This window comes from Coffea arabica, chromosome 8c (genome assembly GCF_036785885.1).
Source record: "Coffea arabica cultivar ET-39 chromosome 8c, Coffea Arabica ET-39 HiFi, whole genome shotgun sequence".
Lineage (NCBI taxonomy): Eukaryota > Viridiplantae > Streptophyta > Magnoliopsida > Gentianales > Rubiaceae > Coffea > Coffea arabica.
In genome coordinates, this window is record NC_092325.1 from 45999407 (window position 1) to 46015156 (window position 15750).

Genomic DNA, 15750 nt, shown 5'->3' on the forward strand with positions numbered 1-15750 from the left:
AGCATTGAAACCTGAAAGTGAGCCTAATCCCGCCGTTGGTCACAAAAGCCAAAAAAAAAAAAAAAAAAAAAGACTTTGTTCCTCCCTCTTCAAGTCAAATGAAAAAAAAAAAAAAAAAAAGAAGCTTAGCAGACCTGAAATATACGACCAGATTCACTGAACCAGTCCTGCTATGGTAATTACAATTAGTACACAGTATTTTCCAACTCGAAGGAGGCAATACTCCTCCAGGCTCGATACCAATACCGTCACAAAAACCCCCTCCAATTCATTAAAATACTACTCTTTTAACTTCTATCGTAGGAGTAGTCCTATCCTATTTTCTTATATCTGGCTCAGCCTTCCTCCTCTCTAGTCTCTCTGTACATCGTATCTATAAATTAACAACGCAGCAGCTGAGCCGAAAATTCGTCCTCGCCTCTTCCTTCTCAAATTCCTCTTCCAAATTTATCCTCTACTTTTCCCCTTCGCTATCAATTAGTACCAATTGCTAATATTCATTAAATTAGTAAAATTTGAACCAAAAAAAAAAAGAAAAAGGAACTTGTTGTGCAATCGCTCGCCTCGCGACAAATGGCCGAAACTGGGATCAATCGCAACAGCGTAGTCACGCCAACCAGAAAAAGGTCCGGCTCCGACGAGAATTGGGACCGCGATGACTTGGTTGTGGCCAAGAAACAAATGAAGCCCCTCACCCTCTGGCCCGATCAGATTCAGGACCCCGCCTCCGCTCTGGCCAATGCCCGTCACGAGTTCGGCGAGCATGGCGGCGTTAACATGTCCATCGAGGCCTCCGCCACCTTCACCGTCATGGAGCCCGAGACCATGCGCCGGATGTTCTCCGGCGAGCTCGGCCCCGACCGTGACTTCTTCATCTACAGCCGCCACTTCAACCCGACGGTGCTCAACCTGAGCCGCCAGATGGCCGCCCTGGAGGGAACGGAGGCAGCCTACTGCACGGCGTCGGGGATGTCGGCCATCTCGTCCGTGCTGCTGCAACTGTGCAGCTCCGGGGGGCACGTGGTGGCCTCCAGGACCCTCTACGGGGGCACCTACGCCCTGCTGTCCCATTTCATGCCGAGGGCGTGCAACATCACGACGTCGTTCGTGGACATCAGGGACCACCTGGCGGTGAAGGAAGCCATTGTGGAGGGGAGGACCAAGGTGCTGTACTTTGAGTCGATCTCGAACCCCGCGCTGAAGGTGGCGAACGTGCCGGAGCTGTGCCGGATAGCGCATGACAAGGGGGTGACGGTGGTGGTGGACAACACTTTCGCACCCATGGTAATGTCGCCCGGGAGGTTGGGTGCTGATGTGGTGGTTCACAGTATCTCCAAGTTCATAAGTGGCGGCGCCGACATCATTGCAGGTACATCACTATGCTTTTGTTGTTTCGTTTCTTGTGAATCATCCTCGTCTTCCCTCTTACTCATAGGACCGTTTTGTAACCGACCAACCTAGTAGTAGTAGTAGTACGGCTGTCCGTCTGGGAATCTTCGTCGGTGTTGTGTTCCAGGCTTCTTCTAGCCCTCTAGCTGTCTTCTGGCCTTCTAGTTCTATTTTGGGTAAAACCTGAAAGGGGCTGCTGCTGTTAAAGTGTTTAACGCCACAGTCTAATTTTTAATTTCAGGGTCATTTTTGCACAAAAGCAACTTTTGGTGTCATGGGGGCTTTTAAGTTCCACTGAATTTTATTTTATTTTTTTTTCACTTTAAAAAAGAAGAAGAAGAAGAAGAAGAAGATAAGAACAGATTTCTCCGATTCCCCACCGCGGGAATCCTCTGTTAGTAATTCGATGTCTGCACATTAGCCAAAAATTCATGACGTCAAAAGAGGCGAGATTCTTTGGGGTTAAAGATTGGTTTGATTATGGAACCTAGCGGATAAGATGTTTGTCGAATCCACACGAGTTGCGCTTAGTACGAGAATGAGACAATAGATGGTCCATTCCACGCCTGAAGGTGGGGATCTTGTGGGGGCCGACCTAAGACCTCATATTAAGTGTAAGTGGGGTCAAATTTTAGTACAACAACACCTATTTTTAAAAAATAAAAATAAAAACTACTAATGTTATACACTGATTATTAAAATTAAAACATACGAGTGTTATTTTTTTTTTAAAACATTACAAATTCAATTCATTATCAATTTTGTTAAATACATCTTTTTCAATATAATCAAATGGATCTCTTGATTTTTTTTTTTTAACAATATTTTGTGAATCACCAACAACCTCATCTTCTACGAGTTTCTTTTAAGAAATTTATCTTTACCGTGTTATAAATAAATAAAAATTATAGTAGCTTAATTTCGTATTATAAATAAAAAATTTATTGTCCATTTGAAAATTTCTTGTTTTTGAAAATTTTTGAAATTTGAAGAATTGATTTTCTCAATCTTGTTTTTGAAAATTTTATTTTTGAACTATAACTTGAAACAAATTCGAAATTATTGTGATTTTAAGAATTATGAAATTTCAATTGTTCGGGTCTATGTATATAAAAAAAAAAGAAAATTGAGTAAAATTTAGTCTTTAAAATTTTTTAAAATTACCTAAGCCTAAAACTAATTTTTGCTTGCACGTGGCTCCGCCACTGACTCCCACGTAAAGTCAAGAGTTGCGGTCACACATGCCTGCTTTATTATTTCTCTCCAATCTGTTTTTGGCTTCTTTAGTTCTTCTTCTTTCTTTTTAGTGCCACTTCAAGTTACCACCAGCAAGTATTTGACAAAAAAAAAAAAAAAAAAAAAGAAGTTACCGCCAGCGAGCTTATGAGTTGGTTTGGTTTCTTTTATGGCAACGTGTGATGTGGCATCAAAGTATCACACACTGTAGCTGTAGAGCGACCGGCGGCGGCAACAACTGTAGCTGTAGAGCGCCTTTAGTTTAATTGCCTTTGAGGCAGCGGCAACAACAATCAATAAGAATATAATAAATAGTAGTAACAAGCAAAGACGTCAAATGTTATGTTCTTCAAGTTAATCTCGTCCACACGTACCCTCCATAGCACATCAAACCTCTCTTAAATGCTTTGCCGCTTTTAATTAGGGTGCCCGTTCAAGATCAGGGCTTTATCTTTTTCACCATGGGCGGGCGCGGCATGCAGGATTTTATTCAACAAAACTCTGGATTCTGGTGTAGAATCGATTCCACTTTTGGACTGCTCAGCTTGTCAAAAAGCCTCTGCTCCTGCAGTGAACCCGAATTAATTTGGCAAACATACTGAAACTAACAAGTAATAGTACTAATAATAAACACTGCGTGTATAGATATAGATATAAGTAAAGTAGTATAAAATTTTGCTCCTCCGGCATCTTGCTATGATCGTGACTTCTTATTATGTTCGTGTGGGTTTTCCCAAGTACGCTCCATTATGATTTAAGGATGGCAAATGTTGGGGGTTACAATTTGCAGGTGCTGTGTGCGGTCCAGCGAGCCTGGTGAACTCCATGATGGATCTGCATCAAGGTGCTCTGATGCTGCTTGGTCCAACAATGAATCCCAAGGTGGCGTTTGAACTTTCAGAGAGGCTCCCCCACCTCGGCTTGAGGATCAAGGAGCACTGCCACCGGGCTCTGACCTACGCTACCCGCATGAAGAAACTGGGCTTCAAAGTCATCTACCCTGGACTCGATGATCATCCTGATCATTCCACCTTGAAATCCTTGGCCAACAAGGACTACGGCTTCGGGGGCATCCTCTGCGTGGACATGGAAACTGAGGAGAGGGCTAACCGTTTCATGAATCTTCTGCAGAACTACACTCAGTTTGGGTTCATGGCTGTCAGTTTGGGCTACCATGAGACCTTAATGTCCATCTCCGGAAGCAGCACCAGCAGCGAGATGAACGCCCAAGAGAAGGCCTTGGCCGGCATTTCGCCCGGATTGGTTAGGATGTCGATTGGCTATAGTGGGACGCTGGAGCAGAAATGGAGCCAGCTTGAGAAGGCCCTTTCCAGAATGCAAGACACCAATTTGTTCCAAAAGCATTAAAAAAACACAAGAAGAAGACCACGCACGTCTTCTGTCTCGCTGCTGCTACTACTTTTTAGTGGTTGCTGTTTTTTTTTTTTTTTTTTTTTTTATGTAAAACCGTAAACGATGGCATACAATACAAGTAAGTACGCTATGTTGCTGCTTCCTTTTTGGGTAATACTAATACAATCGTGTCTATGATCTCGACTCTGCTGGACCCCACTTAGTTTTGGTAATTCTTAACCTTGTGTCTTTTCTCAAGCCCTCAATTTTTTCGATTTTTGCACATTGAAGTTTATTATATGTTTCTATTCTTTTAAACATTTCGACTAATGTTTTCTCCTACAACCAAAAGAAGAAGAATGCCAACAATAATAACAAACGAATGTCGACTACTGTCCTGCCCTTTTTGATTCTCATTAAACCCCCTATAGTTTAAACATCCGATACATAACTCTCACATAAATTCGGATTAAAGCATCACAATTAATTTTTTAATTAAAATTAGCTGTCAATAGTAAAAAAATCAAAGTTAAACTAATAAATTGACAAATCACTCTTTCACTACTTTTTTCCTTTTATCTCTCTCTTATTTAGAGATGATTTTTGAAAGCCTACCCATACCTTGGCTTACATAATATTAATTTTCTCCAAATACAAAAGAGATGGAAGGAAAAGAAAAATAAATGAATAGAAAACAAAACAGATGGAAAGAAAATATACAACAAATAACTAAGAAACAAAAAATACCAAATCTTTTTTGACTACAAATATCATTATAGGTTTTTAAACTAAATCTTTGATGATATTTTCTATTGCTTATTTGTCTATTTTTTTATTTCAATTCTTGTTTTTATGTTTGGAGGAAAAAAGTAATGAAAGGGTATATTTATAAATTTATTAGTTTGATTTTGACTTTTTACTATTAATCGTTAATTTTAATGAAAAAACTATCATTAACACATTAATCCAAATCATATGGGAGTTATATATGGGTTTTAAAATCGTAAAGCGGTTGTGTAATAAAACACCAAACCACAAGAGGGTAAAAGGTAATTTACCCTTAAATATATTACTTGAGCACTATTGAAATTTAAAATTTCTTACCGCAAAGCAAGAAGTCTTCAAATCTTCAAATTTCTTATCCCATTCGATAGGAGTAATACAAAAACCTACTACGAACCATGCAATCGAATGCAGCTTTGGGCCAATAACTGACTCTCTAAACTCTAGAGTGAGGATTCACCAAATTTCGAGGGGGTCATGCCAAATATGAGTCTATCTTATGGTCCTCTATTTAGGGTTAATTTCATTTTATCCCCTCAAACTATACACAAATTCTCACTTCAATTTTTGAACTTCAAAATGGGACACTTAAGTCCCTAAACTACTAAATGTGTTACAATAAGTAACATCAGTGATGGAATAAAAAACTTGATGGCTGTGTAAGTGTTAATTTCAACTTTTGTAAGTGTTATAAACCAAAAAATAGGACATAAAATAAATTTCATCCTTGTCTTTTTTTTTTGTCTTTTCCTTCTTCATCCTTCCTTTTCTGGCCAATATCAAGAAAAAAGGGTGTAGTTTAGTAATTCAATGAAAGGAACCCAACCAATTGATGCAGTAGACAACCTCCTTTCCCTTCCCCCAATAATTGTCATTGGCTTTCAAGCTTTTTCTTCCCTAAGTAGCATCATCACCAATAGCAATAGCTTCTTCATCGAATCCGAAGTGTTGCCGAAGTTTGACCCAACCCAAGTGGTGGAAGTGTTCGTTCGGATTATTGGCGGCGAAGTTAAAGTAGCGAGTTCACTCGCTTCCAAAATCGGCTTGCTCAGTTTCTTCCCAAAGAAAAGAAACTTCAAGGGATTGGAAAAGCCTCTTAGGTCATCTTTATGCTCATCGTCCAAAATCGTGAAGGCCAAAAAAGAAAATTTCAAGTAGAATACATAATTTAGACTTCAAAGCAGGGGATGTGAACTAAATTGGCTAAACGATGAAAACAAATTGAACGGGTACTTGGTTGAGACTTCGAATTGATATCACAATCGGATTCAGATACAGAAGGTTAGTATGGTTTAGTAAAGGGGAAAATTTATGGGAATTGCTGTCCGATAGGTTTCTTGCATTTTCTTTCAATATTCTTTCACACAATAAAACCTCATTGCAACCTCCATAGAAGATCCCATACCAATAGATCTAAAAACAAATTTCAAGCTTCAAGTTGATTTTTTTTTTTTGAACTTCTTGATATATGTTTTATCCTTAGAAGCTTGGTATTGAAAATAAACATAGAAAAGTAGGAAATTCAATTATGGCTAAGATGGGTGGAGATCAGCCATGATTGGAAAGAGGGGAGAGTCAACAGTGAGAAAGGATTAGCGGTGATGGGTTTGGGTGACCAACAAGATGCAGGGGTAGAAAAGGGATTGAAAATAGTGGGTTGGTAGGTGTTGGGAAGGGAGATGTTAGGGAGTGATAGTGGTGGAAGATGGGGTGGTAGAGGTGGGGATGCGACTAGGGAGGATGGGGAAGAAGAAGAATATGGGAAAAAAATAAAGGAAAATGGAAGGATGAAGAAGAAGGAATTAAAAAGAAAGGTAAAATTATCTTATGTCCCTATTCTTTTGGTTTATAATAGTTACACAATCACACTAATGGAGCGTGCTCTCCACACTTCTAATACATCGTTAATTTTTCGAATTTTGTCACTGATTTTACTTAATCGAAACACATTTTGTAATTTAGAGATTTAAGTGTTTCATTTTAAAGTTCAAGAACTGAAGTGGGACTCCGTATATAGTTTGAGGGGACAAAATGAAATTAACACCTCTATTTAACCTAAAAAAAGAAAAGAAAAGGCAAGTGATATTTGCACGTCAATCTAATTTTTGTATTACGTGAAGGAAGAAGCAGAGTATCAAAGAATTATTTTGCAATGCAAATATTATTTGTCAAAAAATAAATAAATGAGCCACAGAATTTTGATAGCATTTCTTCAAACATGAGCCATAGAATTTGGGACAGGGGTAAAAGTGGAAACAGAGCGCTGGAGTGAGATATGAGTCCATCTTGATGGGCTATAGACATCTTGATGGGCTAATGGGCTGTATAAAGCATACTCCTAGAAATTTGCAACACTGCGCTAGAAGTACCTGTTGATTTGGGCTTGACATCTCGAAAGTAACCCTAGCTATAAAAGGCGAGGGAGAAAGAGGGGGGAGAGCAAAGGAGGAAGATAGCGGAGGAAGACAGCAGAGGAAGATGCAGATATTCGTGAAGACCCTAACAGGGAAAACCATAACTCTAGAGGTTGAGTCGAGTGATACCATCGACAATGTGAAGGCCAAAATCCAAGACAAGGAAGGAATCCCCCCCGACCAGCAGAGGTTGATCTTTGCTGGAAAGCAGTTGGAGGACGGCCGCACTCTTGCCGATTACAATATCCAGAAAGGTTCCTCCTCCTCCTCTTATTTTACTTTTCATCTTTATTATTACTTTTTTTTTCCTTTCTAAGTCCTGAACTGATGGTGTTCTAACTAAATAAGTGATTTTACTACTTAAAAAAAAAAAGAAAAAGAGTGTGTGATTTGGAATTTTATTTTTGTCATTTTGGCAGAATCAACGCTGCATCTGGTGCTGAGGCTTCGTGGTGGAATCATTGAACCGTCTTTGATGGCTTTGGCTAGGAAGTACAATCAGGAGAAGATGATTTGCCGCAAGTAAATTTTCTTTTCGCATTTACAGTTTTCTTTTTGCACTATCAAGTTCGGTGTAGATATCTCAATTTTGGATATTTCTGTTATGCAGCGCACAACTAAGTGATAGAATATTGCTTAACTGTGTTTTTTTTTAGCTTGTGCTTGTGTAATCATTCATTAAAATTGGGAAACTAATTTTTGTTGAATTGCCCTAATATTTGTTTAGATCAGTTTGATCGTTTTGCCTCTGTGGATAAAGCATTTCATTTTCGTGTTCCTTTTCCCTCTGGTAGCTAGAACTGCCAAGCTCAGAAGCTTTTGATAATCTTATTTGAGGGCTCAGGCTGTTGGAAATACCTTCCTCCTCATCTGGTCTATCTTGTCACAATATCATGCTTTTAAACTACACATGCTCTGAATTGCACCTAATTAGTTAAACTGCCCCTACTGTGTCGGAGAATGGCCCAAATAACCATTTGCTTTAAGCTTGGACTCAAATGTTGATCATGCTAGGATGCTCGGTAAATTTTGCCAAAGGGTGAGAATTTGACAGTCATCTTTTTTTTTTTTTGAGATCTCGAGTAGCAAGTGCTGAGCAATTTTTTTCCCAATGTAATGTCAATGAGGCATAGGTGAGAAGATCAGTTTGATGTGTGGGTGCTTGTGTTTTCGGAGTTTATTTCTGCTGGAGAAGAATGGAGGATGGTCTTACCATAATGTGGACTACTAATTCATTACAAGTTCACATAGTTGTTTATTTTGCCTTTGTTCTGTCTTTTCTCATCGGGTTTTCATTTGATCCGGAAAAAGATTTTAAGTGTTTGTTTCTTATTTTTCCTTCATCAAGATTACTTTGGAGCATATACAGAAGTGTATTTAATCGTCATGAGCATATTTATTGTCATGACCTGAGGCAATAGGAACTTGCCTGAGTCTTGAAGTACCGGCTTCAGGCATGTAGTGGAGAATTGAACTTAAGATGGCGATCTATTTGATATCTCTGTATGTTTCACTGATCTGAGTTGTGTGTCTGCGATCCCGTGCGTTCCCAACAAACCTTTAGTGGAGCAGTGACATTATTGATCGGAATTCTTCTCTAGGTGTTATGCACGGCTGCATCCTCGTGCTGTGAACTGTAGGAAGAAGAAGTGCGGGCACAGCAACCAGGTGAGTGTATCATACGACACGTGTGCTAACATGACGATTTTCCTAGAGTCATTTATCTTGCTTACTATTGCAAACACGCTGATTCTGTTTCTTTAAATTTGTTGCAGTTGAGGCCAAAGAAGAAGATCAAGTAGAGGGATATATATACCTATGAATGTCCATCAAGCATGTTTCTAGGAAGGCTCTCAGAGCTCAAGAAGTTTTTGAATGTTCTGTTCAATTTTTTTTTTTTTTTTAAATGTTGTGACAATTGTTGTGAACACCTTCATTCATACTTGGAGATTGTTGTGACTCAAATTATCGCTTGGTGGATGAATTTTATTTTAATGGTTTAAGGATTTTTACCATTTCAGTCTGAAGTTTGTGCCTGCGTTTCATTTAAACCTATTGCCTATTTACCGTTTTCACAAAACTCTCTTTCCTGAGAGAGAATTGATTGAATTACCTAAAACTTGGACGTGCTTTCTCCCAAGGAGAAAAGTGGCCAAATTGCATGGAAACTAGTAGGAATGGTTTGTCAGTGCGGAACACATTCGAATGTGAGAGCAAAATATGGCGAAGTAGCAATATTAATTGAGAGTTTTAAGTACTACTTAATTGATTATCAACAAACGAAAGAAGGATCCCAATTCGCTCCGAGTCGTGGAGTTGAGGGTATGTCAAAATTGAATAATGGATTTGCAGATGCTCATTGGATCCAAATTCCAAATCCAATGATGAGTTACTGCTGCCACTCATAGCAGAATCGCAAGTCTTATCATATAGACAAAAGAAATGAGACGGAGGAGGTATTACGTAAACCGTAAACAAAGGACTAAAAAGAAGGCATCGCATCCCTTTTGGGCATTTTGCTGAGAAAAGTCGTACTAGTATTTTTACTAATACTCTACTAGAAGGACCTCAACGTTATTTTATTTCTCCTCCGGGAATCGATCGGGTGAGAAGAAGGAAGATGGAGTCATCGCAGAACACAGTCGTGGGAACCCCCCAAGTTAGCGGCGGAGGCAACGGCATGACAATCTCTCAGTCCAACGACGCCTCACCGGTGGAATCCACCGCCATGAATGCCTCCACCCCTAACCCCATCGACGACCCTAAGCACAACCTTACCCAAGTCATCAACTCTGTTCAGAAAACCCTAGGAATTCTCCACCAGCTCTACCTCACTGTCTCCTCCTTCAACGTCGCCTCCCAGCTCCCCCTCCTCCAACGCCTGTACCGTCCTCTTTCCTCCTCCTTCATTATTCCTCAGCGTCTATCAATTTACAATTGCTTTTGACTCTGCACTCCAAATTCTTTTCTTAGCTTTTTTTCCCCCTCCCGGACAGAAATAATCTGGTTTTGGAGCTGGATAATGTGTCGAAATTAGCTGAGAAGTGCAACATTCAGGTCCCTATGGAGGTTCTCAAGTAACTGCTTTCTCTCTTTTTCCTTCCCCTTTCAATTTATGTTCTATCAAACCCCAATCTTGGAATCATTGGTTGGAGTATGCAGCTTGATTGATGATGGGAAGAATCCGGATGAGTTCACCAAGGATGTTATCAATAATTGCATTGCTAAGAATCAGATAACCAAAGGCAAAACTGACGCCTTCAAGGTTTCTTTTCTCTTTAATCCCTCTAACCTACTATTTTATTTCAAGTTTTTCTTGGTCTTAGTTTGATTTTATTGTTTGTTCTACATTTCCTTTTATTGTGTGGAGAGTTCCATTTCGAGGCCTGCCAAGTTTCCATTTTTAAAGCTTCTTTTCTTGATAGCATAGCCCCCACCCTCCGCTCCCCTCCCCTCCCCTCCCCCCAAAAAAAAAAAACAAAAACAAAAAATTACCTGTAACTATGGCTGCCTGCTCCCGAAATTAGCTATCAGCTTCTCAGATGAAGAAGGCACCTGTTAGAACCAAAAAAAAGGGAAAAAAAAAAGAAAAAAAAGAAGAAGAAGGCACCTATTGAATTTTGCATTTCAATTACTGCAGTGCTTATAGCTTATTCCTGTTGACTAGAAGTATTTGTTGATGTGATGAGAAGCTTTTTTTAGTGCACGATCATTTGATAACATTCCTTTGGAATCATCTTTGGGTGAGATTCTATTGCACAGTAAGTTTCTACTGTAATCTGGATAAAATTTTCAATTATCAAAACTGGTTTTAGCAATCAAACGAGGATATGAGATTTCTCTTGATCATGTACCAGAAGACATTTGCTGCTTTTCCCTCATGATGCTTCACTCGTGTTCTCTTACTCTCTTTATCTGATTTTAGCACTAATAAGAATAATGTTTTACCTGTTTTTGGATTCAGGGTCTGCGTAGGCATCTTCTAGAAGAACTTGAACAGGCATTCCCTGACGAGGTGGAAGCTTACAGGGACATACGTGCAGGCTCTGCAGCTGTGAGTTACTATCTAAGTCTCGGCTTTGCTAGTATTCTTCAGACATGTCCAAAGATGGCTCTGAAAATAGTTTTGGTCAGCTTTATATGTGTTTGTGGTATATGTTGGAAGCATGCGCCCCTGAATTTTGTAGTTGTGTGTTGCATCACTGCCAAAGTTTTGTGAAGTTATTGCCATGCTGCCTATGATATTAAGGGACCACTAATTCTTTTAAGTTTAATTAATTGTTGTTACATAGACTATGCAAGATTACTATTAGTGTGAATTTTGTTCAAGCCATTTCCAGTTGCAGCTGTGAAATGGTATTTACACGACGAGCTTAAGTGTTTGGATCTCTTTGGAACTCTAGCTGGGGATATTGTCTTTATCAGTTTTCATGTTTTCAACAAAAGACTGAGCCCGGGGGAGTGGGAGTGCAAGATGCCATGAAAGAGATGGTGATATGTTGATCGAGTGAATGTTGATTTTGTTACTGCAACTATTTGCAGAGACCTCTGGTGGACATTACCAGACAGTGACCATGTACTTTGGATGTTGATAGGTGGAGATACTGTCCGTGTCTATGTTTCTAGAAATGTATTATATCTGAAAGACAGTGTTAATGATATAAGCAAATAGAGCGATATTAGCTCTTCACAGGTATCTCTAAGTCCAGTTGTCGTATTTGTCTATGTTAAGCTATTCTCTTTCTTGAACTGTTTGGCTTTTCTGAATTCTAGCCATGCCTGACTTTTTTTTTCCTTTGCTTTTATTTTTATTTTTATTTTTAATTTCAATTGCTTTAGCTGGTTACTAACCTGTTTAAATGAAATGTAGGAACTGAAACGATTTGCGCAGGCACAAAGTATGCTACCAAATGGAGATGTCAAGGTGAAGAGTGAGATTTAGGAGTGATGACAGGTTAATTGGTATAAATTTGATTAGTATTTATAATATGTACCTGTTTCTGAATACAAAAATTTGACATGGCAAAATCTCTGTGTTGAATACTTGGATCCCTGAAGAATACCGTGTAAAAATGCTGCTATGCCAGAGCTACTTTGAAATGCTGCTGACTTTAATTTTAAGGGTTTTGTTTGTCAGCCATGGGTATCACAGAATTGATGCGCATATCTTTAATTTAGTACACACCAACGGGAATAATCTTTGTAAGTGAAACTCATCAATTGCAATTCCTCTACGTCTAGCTCTCTCGGTGGCAAAATGGTTCCCTACTTTTGATACTGCACGGGTAGAGAATTTAGAGAAGCACAAATTCGAAAAGAGACTTAAGTTTATATGATTACCTTGAAATTATGTATGTTGTCCAACTAAATAGTTATGTATTGATAAGTAAGGCTTTGAACAACCATCTTCAATTGGTGTTGCTATCTGTTTATTTGCTTTTCCTGTCCTCCAGGCTTTCTTGTTACAGGTCACTGATCTGTGTTCTGGCATATGTATGTTGGGTATTAATTGCTGGACCTTGAATAATCACATGCTGGTGAAATTAACGTGGCAACAAGGCCATAGGAGGAGGTGTCAAGACATATTTTTCCTAAAATGGTTTCTCTTCCAAACAAAACTTTTTGAGTGAACTTAGTTTGGGGTCATGTGTTTCTTCTGAATGAAAAAGATACGAAATGCAACCAATTGATCATAACGTGAATGGAAAGGAAGAAGAAGATGACGTGTGATCATCTACTGGGGAAGTATCTTATTTATATCTTCTAGGATTCAAAAATTTTCCCCGCCTCAAAACCAAACAAAACATTACGCTGCAGGATTCGTGTCTCGTATCATATTATTGGCTGTCGGGTGGACTATAAATACATCTACAATGCGCTTAGAAAATTGGATCTGCATAGCAACTAGGAAATTAAGCTCTAAGGAGGATGCAGTGCGTAAAATCTACTGGGATCAGCCGCATGATCAGGGCATGACAAGAATCTTCTGCCTACGAACGTCTGTCGAGGGGAAGGTGTAGTTGTCCTCAGGAGCATCAGTGGCATCCTTATACCTGACTCCTCCGAGCGTGTCAGGGAATAGAAGAGCCATCCAAATTGTCATGCCAAAGACCAGAACGCCTGAATGTACGGTAGATGCTTGCTTGCATTCGTTGCCATTTTCCTGGACAAAGTTCACAACTCCCACAACTGTGAGTTGCAACTTGAATTATCTATAAGATCATTGGCCTCGAAGCTGCATCCATCCTCTGTTGACGTTAAGGAACCATCAGCTAACTGTGCCATGTAAAGAGAAGTAGTTGCTTCTACCAGGTAATCTGTACTCCTGGTAAAGTTTTCATCACAGATTGTACTGCGCTGTTCGTGGCTGCTGCTGGCCTTTAGTAGAAACTCTGTTGTTTGATCAGCTTCCAGCTCGATGTCCTCTCTCCCGTATTCTTCTTTGCCGCTTCTTATAGTAAGTTGCCTGAGTTTCTGCACCTGTTGATCAAGGAAATCTCCTTTACATGTTCGCTGCTGAATGAGTAAGGACGCATAAAAAAGTTTATGGATGATATCCATACCTCAAAGTGTAGGGATTCGTTCTCTTTCTTCAGGGACTCAAACTTAGAGGCCAGGTCGTCATAACTAGCCTTCAGGACGCTGTAGTCTTGCTCAATTTGCTTTGACTTTGATCGAGCTCTCTTGTTCTGGAACCATATAGCAACCTGGCGAGGCTGGAGGCCAAGCTTGTTAGCTAACTGTTGCTTTACCCGTAACTCCGGCCTCGACTCTGCCTCGAACATACTCTCCAAGTACCTGATCTGATCATCGTTAAATCTCCTTTTGCTAATGGTCTTGCTGGTAGCAGAAGAACCGGGCATGCCGTGCAGCTCTAGCTCTACTTCATCTGCAGGGATGTGGTGTTCAGTCCAAGATGACGGTATTGGACATGCAGGTGGAGCCGTTCCTCTTTGAAACATTTTTTCCTTCCTACTTAAACCAGCTAAGGGATGGGGGAGGAGCATGGGTGATTAATACTAGTACTAGCTTAAGAAAGAAACAAAAGGCATCGGTGGGGGGGTCCAAAATGGTTCAGAGAGTGGGGGTGGACGAGTGTACCTCATTGTGTCGTGGGCCTCCGACAGGTTAAGAAAGCGATAAGAATGGCATTAGCTGTCCAGCTCGGCCTTCATACTTGTCAGTTGCTACTTCAATCCCGAATTTCTTGCCAGTCCTTTTTATTTATTTGTCTACTGTGTTTTGGTTTTCTGGGCTATACTCAGCGTACAACTTGGCACCTGAGGATACGGCCACGAGAACAGAAATTAAAATTTAAAAAACAAAGGGCGAGAGAGCTGCTAGCGTGGAACCGTCATCCTAAAACGTGAGAACAGAAGCACTAATCATTGGTTACTTAACTATTTTGATAGTGATAGCTACAGTTGGTTTCCGGGTAGTATATTATTATTATTATTATATATATATATATATATATATATTAACCGATGATCAATACTTTTTTTTTTTTTTTTGTGGAGAATCTTTTTTACTACCTGATATTCTTCCATCTGCTTTGTTTTTTTTTTTTTTTTGGCTTTTGGGCTCTTTTGTTAGTATTTTAAAATGAAGGGTGCCGGTGGAGGCGGAAGGGAAGAAGGAAGGAATCATCATGTTATGTGAGACGGTGATGATGTTCGCTTGTGGCTTTCATGATTCGAGTGTTCCTCCTTCCCTCTGATCTCATTAATCAGCCAATCATCACAACAACGAATGATCTCACATAGTATACGAATAAGATTTACTATAATTTTTTAAACAAACAAATATTAAGAAAATAATAATGTGCGGGGATTGCTGCGGCGGAAGGGGGCTAGAAAAGCAGTGGAGGAGGGTAGGCGTCAACTTCAAGTGGTTTGACGGGAGCCGCTGTCGTCCGACCAAAGCTTGCCACGTCTAAAAGAAGCGCCAGAGATGATGATGCACTAATTAATGGTATAAGAGAAGAGAAGCAGCAGTGAGTCTTTTGATTTCGTACTTAAACGTATGATTATTATAAAATAATGATTATTTGGCTGTGGGGAAAGCCAACGATGTGTTGCCTCGTGTGCTCTTTTCTTTTGTTCAAGTAAACACGTAATTCTACCTACGTGGTCTTGTCCTTCTGGAATTTTTCAGTTTTCGTTGCCAGATGGCTTCCGGTTTCAGGCTACGTCAAAGAGGAGTTGAAAAAAGAAAGCCCAATTTTTTATTTTTATTTTTTATTCTTTGCTCTCTTTTGAAAAGTGAGGAGTACTTCTTATGTACACAGAAGAAAGAAAGGAAGAAATAAGCAGGAAATAGGATTGACTATTGACACACACACACACACACCAAAGGGATGGAGTGGACTATTGACAAAACCAAAGGGACGCATTTGAAGTTCCTCAGCGGCTTCCAACTCTGTATACATTACTTCCCCAGCTTCTAATTATAAGTTACAGAAGTAGTATTAGAAATTGAACTTTGTCCTAATGTACATGCTGGACTAGGACCGCCTCCAGTTCAAACCCTACTTGATGTGATTTGGGCTGGAATGACACCTGTTCCGTAATTT

At 39.7% G+C, this 15750-nt stretch overlaps 4 protein-coding genes across 5 annotated transcripts; 3 read left to right on the top strand and 1 right to left on the bottom strand.

Moving 5' to 3' along the window:
* Positions 1-215: 215 nt before the first annotated feature.
* Positions 216-4182, top strand: LOC113706839 (methionine gamma-lyase-like). Its single transcript, XM_027228865.2, has 2 exons — positions 216-1369; positions 3416-4182. Exons 1-2 carry the CDS (start codon positions 574-576, stop codon positions 3991-3993), a joined length of 1374 nt encoding a protein of 457 aa, XP_027084666.2. The 5' UTR covers positions 216-573; the 3' UTR covers positions 3994-4182.
* Positions 4183-7122: 2940 nt separating this feature from the next.
* Positions 7123-9202, top strand: LOC113707248 (ubiquitin-ribosomal protein eL40 fusion protein). Its single transcript, XM_072062522.1, has 4 exons — positions 7123-7429; positions 7595-7697; positions 8777-8843; positions 8951-9202. Exons 1-4 carry the CDS (start codon positions 7240-7242, stop codon positions 8975-8977), a joined length of 387 nt encoding a protein of 128 aa, XP_071918623.1. The 5' UTR covers positions 7123-7239; the 3' UTR covers positions 8978-9202.
* A 458-nt stretch (positions 9203-9660) lies between these two features.
* On the top strand, positions 9661-12311 carry LOC113705217 (mediator of RNA polymerase II transcription subunit 10b-like). The gene is made up of 5 exons (XM_072062521.1): positions 9661-10058; positions 10172-10252; positions 10338-10440; positions 11140-11229; positions 12046-12311. The coding sequence occupies exons 1-5, from the start codon at positions 9796-9798 to the stop codon at positions 12115-12117; spliced, it is 609 nt and encodes a 202-aa protein (XP_071918622.1). The 5' UTR covers positions 9661-9795; the 3' UTR covers positions 12118-12311.
* Positions 12312-12877: 566 nt separating this feature from the next.
* LOC113704200 (homeobox-leucine zipper protein HOX25-like) lies at positions 12878-14402 on the bottom strand. Of its 2 annotated transcripts, XM_072062519.1 has the most exons (3): positions 14277-14402; positions 13739-14160; positions 12878-13655 (listed from the first exon to the last, which is right to left on the bottom strand). In XM_072062519.1, exons 2-3 carry the CDS (start codon positions 14135-14137, stop codon positions 13350-13352), a joined length of 705 nt encoding a protein of 234 aa, XP_071918620.1. In that variant the 5' UTR covers positions 14138-14160; positions 14277-14402; the 3' UTR covers positions 12878-13349. The 2 variants fall into 2 exon arrangements, with proteins under 2 accessions (XP_071918620.1, XP_027081733.2); XM_027225932.2 differs by lacking the exon at positions 14277-14402 and having other exon boundaries at positions 13739-14270.
* Between the last annotated feature and the right edge of the window lie 1348 nt (positions 14403-15750).

What these genes read in the sequence shown, in the direction of transcription:
- LOC113706839 (XM_027228865.2), top strand. Translation starts at nt 574, where the DNA reads ATGGCCGAAACTGGGATCAATCGCAACAGCGTAGTCACGCCAACCAGA. An exon ending in CGGCGCCGACATCATTGCAG is followed by an intron (nt 1,370 to 3,415) that starts GTACATCACTAT and finishes TACAATTTGCAG; the next exon opens with GTGCTGTGTGCGGTCCAGCG.
- LOC113707248 (XM_072062522.1), top strand. Translation starts at nt 7,240, where the DNA reads ATGCAGATATTCGTGAAGACCCTAACAGGGAAAACCATAACTCTAGAG. An exon ending in CGATTACAATATCCAGAAAG is followed by an intron (nt 7,430 to 7,594) that starts GTTCCTCCTCCT and finishes TCATTTTGGCAG; the next exon opens with AATCAACGCTGCATCTGGTG. An exon ending in GAGAAGATGATTTGCCGCAA is followed by an intron (nt 7,698 to 8,776) that starts GTAAATTTTCTT and finishes ATTCTTCTCTAG; the next exon opens with GTGTTATGCACGGCTGCATC.
- LOC113705217 (XM_072062521.1), top strand. Translation starts at nt 9,796, where the DNA reads ATGGAGTCATCGCAGAACACAGTCGTGGGAACCCCCCAAGTTAGCGGC. An exon ending in CTCCCCCTCCTCCAACGCCT is followed by an intron (nt 10,059 to 10,171) that starts GTACCGTCCTCT and finishes CCTCCCGGACAG; the next exon opens with AAATAATCTGGTTTTGGAGC. An exon ending in GCAAAACTGACGCCTTCAAG is followed by an intron (nt 10,441 to 11,139) that starts GTTTCTTTTCTC and finishes TTTTGGATTCAG; the next exon opens with GGTCTGCGTAGGCATCTTCT.
- LOC113704200 (XM_027225932.2), bottom strand. Translation starts at nt 14,182, where the DNA reads ATGCTCCTCCCCCATCCCTTAGCTGGTTTAAGTAGGAAGGAAAAAATG. An exon ending in ACGAATCCCTACACTTTGAG is followed by an intron (nt 13,656 to 13,738) that starts GTATGGATATCA and finishes CTTGATCAACAG; the next exon opens with GTGCAGAAACTCAGGCAACT.